The sequence below is a fragment of the Pongo pygmaeus genome, chromosome X, assembly GCF_028885625.2.
Source record: "Pongo pygmaeus isolate AG05252 chromosome X, NHGRI_mPonPyg2-v2.0_pri, whole genome shotgun sequence".
In the NCBI taxonomy this organism is placed as follows: Eukaryota; Metazoa; Chordata; class Mammalia; order Primates; family Hominidae; genus Pongo; species Pongo pygmaeus.
The window spans coordinates 17,099,186-17,111,354 of NC_072396.2; the positions used below are offsets into that span (position 1 = coordinate 17,099,186).

General features: G+C 43.2%; 1 protein-coding gene across 6 annotated transcripts in view; it reads right to left on the reverse strand.

The window, feature by feature from the left end:
- The window catches only part of CTPS2 (CTP synthase 2), a 122,124-nt gene that overhangs the window by 22,119 nt on the left and 87,836 nt on the right, over window positions 1–12,169 (reverse strand). For all 6 annotated transcript variants that reach the window (XM_054472120.2, XM_054472119.2, XM_054472122.2 and 3 more), the window contains exons 15-16: window positions 6,865–6,920; window positions 3,744–3,840 (exon numbers count right to left, since the gene is read on the reverse strand). In XM_054472120.2, coding sequence (XP_054328095.1) covers window positions 3,744–3,840; window positions 6,865–6,920 — 153 coding nt within the window. The remainder of the gene's footprint in view (window positions 1–3,743; window positions 3,841–6,864; window positions 6,921–12,169) is intronic.

Below are 12,169 nucleotides of genomic sequence, written 5' to 3' on the forward strand. Positions count from 1 at the left end.
ATATGTGAGTAGTTTATCCAACAAATTAGTGTCACACACTGCAGGGTTCTGTTCTTGTTAGGAGGTATTGGAAAAGGGATGGCTTGGAAGCAGGAAGGAGATTGAGGACAAGTGTGAGCTGGAGTTGGCATGCACTGGGACTACTGTTCTAGGGACGGCAATGCAATTCTAAACACAAGCTTTCTTTCCAGAGGCAGAATCTGCAGGACTTGACAACTCACTGCTAGTTGGGATCTGAAGGGGAAGAGGAGCTAATATGTGAAATTCCTACCCTGATAGTCTAGGAGAATGGTTCTCCACCAAATATGCCCCCCAGGGACTTACTTTTTTTTTTTTTTTTTAAGATAGGGTCTTGCTCTGTCACCCAGGCTGGAGTGCAGTGGCATGATCATGGCTCACTGCAGCCTCAACTTCCCAGGCTCAACCTCCTACCTCAGCCTCCCGAGTAGCTGGGACCACAGGCACGAACCACTATGCCCAGCTAATTATTTAGTTTTTTGTTGAGACAGGATCTCGCTATGTTGCCCACGCTGGTCTCGAACTTCTGGCTTCAAGTGATCTTCCGACCTTCGCCTCCCAAAGCGTTGGGATTACAGGCGTGAGCCACTGCACCTGGCTCTCCAGGGGCATTTGATGATGTCTGGAGATATTTTGGGTTGTCACAACATGGGAGGTAGGGATGATACTGGCAGTGAGTAGAGGCTAGGAATGCTGCCAAACACTCTACAACAGGGGTGTCCAATCTTTTGGCTTCCGTGGGCCACACTGGAAGAAGATGAATTGTCTTGGGCCATACATAAAATACACTAACACTAATGATAGCTAATGAGCTTAAAAAAAAATTGCAAAAAAATCTCCTAATGTTTTAAGAAAGTTTACGAATTTGTGTCGGGCCACATTCAAAGCCATCCTGGGCCGCATGCAGCCCACGGACCGTGGGTTGGACAAGCTTGCTATACAGTGCACAGGACAGCCTCCACGACAAAGAATTATTCCACTCCAAATGTCAATCAATAGTGGCAAGGCTGAGAAACCCTGGACAAGGATATTGATGATATCTTAACAGAAACAGGAGAATGAACTAATTGGGAGAGCATGTAAATTTAGTTTTAAATAAGTTGAGATGGAAGTGTCAACACAACATCCAAATACACAAACAGGTCAAGGAGGCACGTGAAAATGTTAAATTCAACTTAGTTAAATGAAGTGTATATGTGTGAGTCTAGCCCAGGAGTTAGCAAATGTTTCTGTAAAGGGCCAATATTCTGTAAAAGGTAAATATTTCAGGCTTTGTGAGCCATAAGGTCTCTTTCTTAACTACTCATCTCTGCCATGGTAGCATAAAAAACAGCCAGGGGCCAGGTACAGTTGCTCATGCCTGTAATCTCAGCACTTTGGGAGGCTGAGGAGGGAAGAGGCCTTGAGCCCAGGTGAGACCAGCCTGAGCAACATGGCAAAACCCTGCCGCTACAAAAAAAATTTAAAAATTGGCTGCGCGCGGTGGCTCATGCCTGTAATCCCAGCACTTTGAGAGGCCGAGGCAGGCAGATCACGAGGTCAGGAGTTCAAGACCAGCCTGGCCAACATAGTGAAACCCCGTCTCTACCAAAAAATACAAAAATTAGCCGGGCATGGTGGAACATGCCTGTAGTCCCAGCTACTCGGGAGGGTGAGGCAGGAGAATTGCTTGAACCTGAGAGGTGGTGGTTACAGTGAGCCAAGATCGTGCCACTGCACTCCAGCTTGGGCAACAGAGTAAGACTCCGTCTCAAAAACAAAAAAAAGTAGCCAGGCAGGGTGACACACACCTGCAGTCCCAGCTCCTTGGGAGGCTGAGGTGGGAGGACTGCTTGTGCCCAAGAGGTCAAGGCTGCACTAAGCCATGATCATGGTACTGCACTCCAGCCTGGGTGACAGAGCTAGACCCTGTCTCAAAAAAAATAAAAATTAAAAGCAGCCATAGACAAAACATAAATGAATGAGTGTTGCTGTTGTCGGAGCTCAGAAAACACTACCGTAAAGTAGTTTGAACTGAAGGTGACTGGGAAGACCTCCAAAGCAAGAAGGTCACTCTGATGTTTCCCCCGCCTTTCCATGTGAAAGCTGGCTATAAAGAAATTATCTGACCTACCTTTCCTGAAAGTAGGTCATAAGACCCTCATTCCAGATGAGTCCTGCTCTAGACCTGGGGGAATGGGATGCTACACAAAAAGGCCAAGAAGAATCTGAGCAGACAGGCCTTTCTGGGTTTCCCTGTCAGTCTATTACCATTAGAGTATGCCCTTTTGCCCAATCACATTGCTACTGGCTGTCCACTGTTCATCGAACCTAAGCATAAAAATGAAGTTTTCCCCAAGTATTTGGGTCTTCATTCCTGAAGACTAAAGTGTCACATAAAACTTTGATTAAATAAATTTGTTATGCTTTTCTCTTGTCAACCTGTCTTGTTATAGAGTTGTTGGTCAAGACCCTTATGATGGGTGAGAAGGTCACAGATAACACCTTTCTACCCCTAAACTGTGTTCCAATAAAACTTTATTTATGGATGCAAATTCGAATGGCATATACTTTTCACATGTCACAGACAGTATTCTTTTTTTAATTTTTTTAACCATTAAAAAATGTAAGAATCATTCTCAGCTCCTAAGCTGGCTGTAAACAGCAGGCTGGACGTGGTGCATAGGCAGTAGTTTGCCAACCCCTGGGCTAGAACATCAAGACAAAGAGCTTAGACCAGCTGTGACCATGAGCTTACCATGTCCTTGCAAAGCTGACTGAGAAGAACACTGCCTTCTGTCTCATCAATAGTAAATGTGTAGTTTGTGCCTATGTGCTCACGGGTGTTCCAGCCTGGTTACTAACAACAACTTCGGTGTTCTTCCTCAATTCTGATGCCTTTATTTCTGTTCTGTTTGCTCTTAAAAACAACTCTGGGGGCAGTGATTAGTGTTCAGAAGTCAAATGACTGACCCGTGCTTGACCACCCAGCACAGTGGAGAAAGACAGGAGAGGAGCCAGGTCCCTCATGCAACAGACATCAACATCAGTCACCAAAAATGAGATGGCACTTGGCTATTGTTTCTCAAAAGAGGAGAGCAGGCAGGGTGCCACTCAACAGTGCCACTCTGCCTTTCCCAGAGCACCTAACCTAGAGGCTGGCACAAAGAAGTAGCCTCAGAAAGAGAGGAGTTGGTAAGGAAGCATATTACTTGTAGAACTGGTAGACTTGGAATAATACATCATTTTATGGTGGAGTCAGACTAATAGGCTCCAAAATGATCAGGATTATAAGCAGTCTGTTTTTCTGAGACAAAGTCTCACTCTGTCACCCAGGCTGGAGTGCAGTGATGCAATCTCGGCTCACTGCAACCTCCACATCCTGGGTTCAAGCGACTCTCCTGCCTCAGTCTCCTGAGTAGCTGGGACTACAGGTGCACGCCACCACGCCTGGCTAATTTTTGTATTTTTAGTAGAGATGGGGTATCACCATGTGGGCCAACCTAGTCTCAAACTCTTGACCTCAGGTGATTCACCAAACTCAGCCTCCCAAAGTGCTGGGATTACAGGCGTGAGCCACCATGCCCAGCCAGCAGTCTGTTTTTTTCATGTACTTTGTATTTACATATTTGTTTCAAAGGAGAGAAGAAAAGAAAGAATGCAAAAAAACTGGGTCTCAAATTAGTCTGTAGTCCACAAAAAGGCAAGTTATCAGGAAGCTTTTCAAAAATGAAGAGGCCACTTACTTGCCAGTTCAATGATTTCCATCCTGTCTCCATCAACATCCTGACCTACAAAACTTAAGTCATTCTGCTCAAATTGTTTGATCAGGTTAGGGTTTACCTGCAAAACAAGAAATTAAGTGTTTATGGGCCACAGTGCAATACCAGCTGCCATACCAGGTCCTTCATCAGTTGGGTGGGTTTTCCATTTCAGTGATCCTCTAACTAGTAGTTAATGTCTATATTCAATGCTCAAAGCCAATTTTAAACTCATGATGAACCTGAGATATAAAATGTAACCACAGCACCTAAATCTAGGAAGTGTCTTCTATTACCCAAAGGTGAGATTCAAAAAGTAGGCCCTGTGACCCAGACATTCTGACTTGGAACCTTGAGACTAGTTATTTATAGCCATTTCCATGTTTGCTTCTTCCCTTACGTGTACTTACCTATCTCTCCCCAAATCACAATTTTGCTTGAGGATTAAAACTATCCTATTTCCCTTGTGACTAACCCCAATGCTTTCTTTACATGCAGTTACATAAAAGCTCTAAAGAGAAGCTTGGAGCAAGTTTTCTACTAAAATATCATAATAGATGGCAACTTGATGACCTCGCTTGTGGCCCTTTCTGGCCCCCATCTCACCTTAGCCCTTTCCCAAACCTAAGGACTCCTTTTCAGCCTCTCCTTCAGTGAAAGTGCTTCCCTGTCTAAAATTAAGGTGGAGTCTCACCTATTCTTTGCAATCTTAACCTCAGAGCTTTTATTCTACATTTTAAAATTATACCAGTTCTCGTATTTTGTCATTATTTTTCCTTCCTTAACAGCTTTAAGACATAATTCACATACCATACAATTCACCCATTTGAAATACACAAATTATTTTTCGTATATTCAGAGGTGTACAACCATTACCACAACCAACTGAAAAACAAACCCTGTACCCTTTAACCTCATCCCCCAACCCCCCATCACCCTGACCCGATCCCCTGGCAATCACTAATCTATATCCCACATCTATAGATTTGCCTATTCTGGTCATTTTATATTAATAGAATCATGCAATATGTGGGCTTTTGTATCTGGCTTCTTTCACTCAGCATGATGTTTTCAAGGTTTATCTATGTTGTAGCATAAATCAGTACTTCATTTCCTTCTATGACTGAATAATACTCCATTGAATGAATACACCACATTTTGCTTATCTATTCACCAGCTGGTAGACATTTGAGTTGTTTCTGCCTTTTTGGCTGTTATGAATATTGCTGCTATGATCATTCAGATAAAAGTTTTTGTGTGGACATACATTTTCATTTCTCTTGGGTATATATCTAGGAGTGGAACTGCTGGGTCATATGGTAATTCTTATGTTTAGCCTTTTGAGAAACTTCCAGATGGTTTTCCAAAGGGGCTGCAATATATTCCATTCCAACCAGCAATGCATGAAGGTTCCAGTTACCCCACATCCTCTCCACTATTTGTTATTATTGTCTGTGTTTGATTATAGCCAGCTTAGTGGGTGTGATGTGGTATCTTTTTGTGGTTTCAATACGCATTTCCCTGATCACTAATGATTGTTGGGCATCTTTTCATGTGCTTATTAGTCATTTGTACACCTTCTTTGAAGAAATATCTATTCATATCATTTGCAATTATTCATTATTGAGTTGTAAGAGCTCTTCATATATTTTAGATACAAGTCCCTTATCCAATACAGGATTTAATCTGTAATTATCATGTTATCTTATTTTTTGTCCTCTCCATTAGAATATAAGCTCCCTAACAAGAGGGAGACCATGTCTGTCTTTCCCCTTTCCATCTCCAATGCATACCAGATGCAAAATAGGTGTGAATGAATGAATAGCTACGCTATTGCGTACGTAGCAGTTCTTGCACCTTCTCATTGCCACTTAGGCAAAGCAGCTCAATAATATTTATCCCACCAGTTGGGCCCGTTCCCAATGGAAATAAGACCAAAAATGTCCTACATGTACCAAATTATGTTCCTTGGTCATAGTGACACTGTTCATTGCCTACTCAGCATTGATTCCCACAAGTCCTCCTTCAAAACAGAGCCCTAGGCTTGTCCTGGTAACCACTCCACCCCTATATGAACCAGGAAACTCCATCTGTCCCATTCCAGAAACTGGTTCTAACTGGTCTAAGCCAAACATAATAAACCCAGCCCTCTTGGAAGATGAATATTGCAAGAACCCAGGTTTAAGCCCACTGATGTTCAGCATTGCCCTGAAAATGGCTACTAGTTCACAGGTGGGCAGGTAATCTAAGTTGATTTCCCTGTCTGGAGAGATGCCTCTTGTCCCAGATGCTGCTGGCAGCCACCTGGGAACTATGAGGGAGACCAGCTAAAGGAAGAAGCAGACACAGACAAGGGTAGGGCTGAGATAACCACAGAGACAACAGGAGCCCTGGTTGTGCCATGCCTGGAGCCTGTCCAGCCTCTGGACAACCTGGTGCCTGAGATAACAAATTTCCTTAATGTTTAGGCTGGTTTGAGTGATAACGAGCAGGGATTTCTGTTCTTCACAGTCAAATGCATCGTAATTGACACACTCATTAATCCTGGCATAGATGATCTACATTTCGAGAAATCTATGTTTCTCATGTGGCAACCTCAACAATTAACTCCTTTTAGTCATGTGACGCTAAGCCTCAAGCTTAATGTAAATTTCCAAAGAGGTTCTCAAACCAATCACCCCCTGATACCCAGGGATGCACCCCCATCCCAAAAGGCACTTGGTTCCTTCTCAGAAGATTCAAGTCCTCTTTTCCACAAACCTGGCAAAATAAAGGGTGGGAGCTAAGGATAAGAAATGATGGCCTTATCATGATCTAGAAGATGGCAGTTAGAGTAACAAAGGGGATTGATAGGCCCCGTGTGCAGGTACGTAAAGATTTTGCCTTTGGAAAGCCAAAAAGATGACAGCCTCCACCCCCCACTCCCCACCCCTGTCCCCTTGCCGCCCATCTCCTCTGGAAATGGGAGACTGTGGGAAATATGGTCCTCTCTGAGCCCTGTGAATACCACCAGGCTGGACACCTTTTCCAGAGGCTCAGCTTGTAATCACTGGGTTCCTCACACTAAGCACCCATATTCCCCAATAATTCAGCATGAAAGCCGTACCTCGAACCGATGTCTGTGTCTTTCTTCTATAAAAGGAACATCACCATAAAGTTTCCCTGTAAAGATACAAGAGTGAGATTAATATTAGAGTAAGCAGCTTTACAAGCACATCCATGACGCTTTGTGGAGGAAGGTGCTTGGATCGCTATCAGAGGACTAAAAATGAACAATAGCCTCCGCATAGTCATCTAGATTTTCTTCTTTTCTAACAGAAGATGACGATAGCTTCTTTGAAACCCTGAAGCAATTCTCAAGTAAGCCATCACCATTGCATAAAAGGAAGCCAGATGCTACACAAGTCCACCACGGAATCCAGCAGATCTGCCCTCCTTATATACGCCTGCCTGCAGGACCAAGAGACGGCTATGCTGCACTATCGCTTCAGTGCAGATTTGTAATGAGGCTCATTTACAAAGGAAGAAAACAAAACCAGGGGCAGGGAAGGGACTTGCCCAAAGCCCTGCCTTGCTGGGCAGAGGAGCCTGTTCTTGAGCCCAGGCTTCCTCACACCTGGCCCAATGCTATCTCCACTCCACCAGCTGCCTCCAGATTTTCACACCGTACTGGCCACATTCAAAATGTACCCCACCTTAAAAATGTACCTATCCTATGATCCTACAGTTGGACTTCTCAGAATTTATTCCAGAAAATAGAAATGAGGACAAAGACTTAACCACAAAGATGTGCACTGCTGAATTATTTAATAGCAAACAATTGGAAGCAAGCTGAGCATCAAGAATAGACGAACTGGTGGATTAAATGATAGCACATCTATGCCAACAGCTCTTAACCAGGGGTGTGTGGCTGAGAATCATCTGGGGAGCTGCATAAACATGCCTACGTAGCTGAGGCACTGCAGCTAAGCACAGCACCCTGGGCATGACCAGTGTGGCGATGGGCACGGCGATCAACGAGCTGCCTAGTGACTTCATTGTCAGGTGAATAGGAGTCGGATCCATCACCAAACACCTCTCAAGAATGCCCCCATTGGGAACATCACACACCGGGGCTTGTCGGTGGGTAGGGGGTTGGGGGAGGGATAGCATTAGGAGAAATACCTAATGTAAATGATGAGTTGATGGGTGCAGCAAACCAACATGGCACATGTATACCTATGTAACAAACCTGCACGTTGTGCACATGTACCCTAGAACTTAAAGTATAATAATAATAATAATAATAAAAAGAATGCCCCTATTGGAGCATGTGGAGAAGCAGGATGGTCCAGGGACCAAGTGGGTTCCAGCACTGGAGCAGTCTGAGCGGGCCAGAGACTCTTCCTACAGCACCAGCCCTCAAAACGTAGATCCCAGGTACACAGCCAAGGGTTAAGAAGATAACAGTGCTGGAAGTCATGCTCAAACTCCAACAGAATCGGGAGCCATGCTCAGTTCAACAGGCAGGGAATTATCAGACTCTCAAAGACATCATGAGGCTGGAACAGGATGTTTCAACCAAGAAAAACCAAATAAATGCTTTCTTTGTGTCTTGTTTGAGCTTTTGACTTGGATCAAGCAAACACAAATGGGTTGTATTCTCATATAACTTTGTACGATCAATGATCACAGCTGAACTTCTATTTGCAATTCTGTCCATATAGACTGAGCTCCCTGGTGACGATATGAATGATAGTGAATATTTAAGGTATGTATTTTAGAAAAAGGGGAATAGTGGGGGCAGGGAGTTCCTTTGAGAGAATGCCAACATACCACTGGCAGGGGTCATTCAGGACAGCCTAAACTAAAACAATTGCTTCATAAAAATTAAAAGAAAAATGGGAAATAAAGCACAATAACATACAGTTAGAAAACACAGAAGCATCAGGAAGGCCAGGCACGATGGCTCACACCTATAATCCCAGCACTTTGGGAGGCTGAGAGGGGGAGGATCACTTAAGGTCAGGAGTTCAAGACCAGCCTGGCCAACATGGTGAAACCCCATCTCTACTAAACAAAAATTAGCCCAGGGTGGTGGTGCGCACCTGTAATCCCAGCTACTCAGGAGGCTGGGGCATGAGAATCACTTGAACCTGGAAGGCTGAGGTTGCAGTAAGCCAAGATGTCACCACTGCACTCCAACCTGCCAACCTGGGTGACAGAGCGAGGTGCTGTCTCAAAAAAAAAAAAAAAAGAAAGAAAACGTAGAAGCATCAGGAAGTTGCTTCAGAGGATACTAAGTGTCCTATGACCTCTGACTTTGACATTGATCTTTTCCTCCTTTAGTCCAAAATTTCTTTTCTGTTCCCTTCATTACAATAGGTGATTTGTAAATCCAATACTAGAGTCTGCCAACATTTCTCGAGATGATGGGGAAAATGGCACAAATCTCCAAATTAGGATATAAGGAATCGTATCTTCGAGTCAAGGGGACTAGCAGGATATCATGAGAACGTTTGAAACTGCATGGTTTCTGACTGCTGCCTGGCTTAAGGCAGACTCTGTATTTGCTAAGATATCTCAGAGGTGACAGAAAGGGGTAGGGGAGTGTAGTGACTCTGAAGTCAGACTTCCTGGCTTTAAATTCCACTCTACTATTTAATGGATGTGTGGCTTGGGCATATTATTTAACCTCTCTACCTCAGTTTCCTCATCTATAAAATAGGGATTATGATAGTTCCTACTTCATAGAGTTGTAAGGATTAAATAAATCAAAGTATGGGAAGCACTGAGAACAGAAAGCGAACCATTTCAGTGATTGATATTGTTATCTCCAGACAATAAAATCCAAATGAATGGAACTAGAACATAAGCTATACAAGGTAACAGACAAAATAGGGACCTGACCCTTCAATTATTTTTTTAAATCTTTTACTTTAAATTTTTGTGGGTACACAGTAGGTATATATATTTAGGGGGTACATGAGATGTTTTGATACAGGCATGCAATGCGTAATAATCACATGATGGTGAATGGGGTATCCATCCCCTCAAGCATTTATCCTTTCAGTTACAAACAATCCAATTACTCTCTCTTAAAGTTATTTTTAAATGTACAATTAAATTATTACTGACTGTAGTCACCCTGTTGTGCTATCAAATAGTAGGTCTTATTCATTCTTTCTACTTTTTGAACTCATTAACAATCCCCAGCTCCCTACCAGCCCCCCACTACCCTTCTCAGCCCCTGGCAACCATCCTTCTGCTATCTCCATGGGTTCAATTGTTTTGATTTTTAGATCCCACAAGTAAGTGAGAACATGCGATGTTTGTCTTTCTGTGCCTGGCTTGTTTCACTTAACATAATGATCTCCAGTTCCATCTGTGCTGTTGCAAATGACAGGATCTCATTCTTTTCTATGGCTGAATAGTACTCCATTGTGTAAAAGTACATTTTCTTTATCCATTCATCTGTTGATGGACACTTAGGTCACTTCTAAATCTTGGCTACTGTGACTGGTGCTGCAACAAACATGGGTCTGCGATATCTCTTTGATATACTGACTTCCTTCCTTTTGGGTATATACCCAGCAGTCATCCCCTCAATTCTTTTTTTTTTTTTTTTTTTTTTCCCGAGACGAAGTCTCACTCCGTCGCCAGGCTGGAGTGCAATGGTACAATCTCAGCTCACTGCAACCTTCACCTCCCAGGTTGAGGCAATTCTCCTGCCTCAGCCTCCCAAGTAGCTGGGACTACAGGTGTATGCCACCATGCCCGGCTAATTTTTTGTATTTTTAGTAGAGACGGGGTTTCACCGTGTTAGCCAGGATGGTCTCTATCTCCTGACCTCGTGATCCACCCACCTTAGGATTACAGGCGTGAGCCACTGCGCCTGGCCCATCCCCTCAATTCTTAAGACCAGCACCTAGCACATAAGCAGGTACTCTATAACGAATTGTTGAATGAAATCAACATACAACAGACACGATATACAATGAAACATGTTTTCAGAACTTTGGAAATTTTATTTTGTGCATTCAAAATCTTTCTTCATTGCTTACAAATCTATCAGAAATGAATTTACAAAATTAATCCATTGCTATACCTGTGAAAAAGGAAAAATTAAAATTTCCTTAAAAACTCTATGTTGAGAATCAGTTCAGAATGCTACCAATGAAATTCTATTTGAGAACATCCTGAAAACAAAATAAAACTAAGAATACTCATCTGGAGCCCGGGTACCCCAGTACCGTCGATTCTGATTTGATTACTCTCAGGAGAGTGTCTGGCCACGTGGGTTTTAAAAACGCACCACAAGTCACCCTGACGTGCATTTCTGGTTAGAATCAACTAATCTACACCATCATTGAAAGTGCAGTATAAGAACATTCCATGACAAGGCAAAATGCTAGATACTGCTGAATGTAAAATGTATCTAGGAGAAGAGTCAGAAACTGAGAGGTATACACACCACGTTCTTAAGAGCAGTCCTCTGTCACAGGTGCCATGCAATGATCCTAGGAATGGGGGAAAATCTCAACAACAAAGTGACTCAATCTTTCTTTCTGTCCTAGTCTTTTTAGAGACAAAATAAAATGTTCACTTAAGAAGTAAATGTCAGCAAAGCTTTAGAGAAAGAAAACCAACAAAAGTCTTAGGACCTATAAAGCACTCCCAATGCAGGCAGAAAGACACCAAAAATGTGGATAAAAGGGTTATCAGAAACAAAAACCACCTTTCCAAATTATACCATCTCTTTCTCTAATTTGCTACTGGGTAGATACTGCCTCATACATAATATATTTTTACCCCTTTAATGGTCCTGCCCATGCCTACCCTCATGTGAGTAATCCTAGCAACTGAACCTAATTTTTTCCTTTGTCCTTTTGAGAGCCAAAATATCCCCCCAAAAAAGATACACAAGTTAAAAGGTGGAAGCAACCCAAATGTTCACTGAGGGATGAATGGATAAACAAAATGTGCATATCTATCCACACAATGGAATATTATTCTGCATTCGAAAGGAAGGAAATCCTGTCCCATGCTACAATATGGATGAACCTTGAAGACAATATGTTAAGTGAAATAAGACACTCATAAAAGGACAAATACTGTACGATTCCACTTAAAGGAGGTATCGATAAAACGAGAGAGTTCCCTGACCCCCCTCACAGGATGTGCAACAGAGGTGTGGCTCATCTGTTCAGCCACTGTGTGCACTCAAATCCCTTATGGGAGGGGGAGCACACAGACGGGCAGGTGCAGGATCCAGGGCAAACACTTTTGGGCTCCGGCCGCAGAGTAGTGTCTAGGAGTGGGTGCCTGTGACTCCGGAAACTCCAGTGGGCTTGCTACAGTGCTCTTTTAGCTCTGCCGTCCATAGATGGCTTAAGTGTTAACCAGCTCAGTGCCTTCTTGGTGCCTGGGTT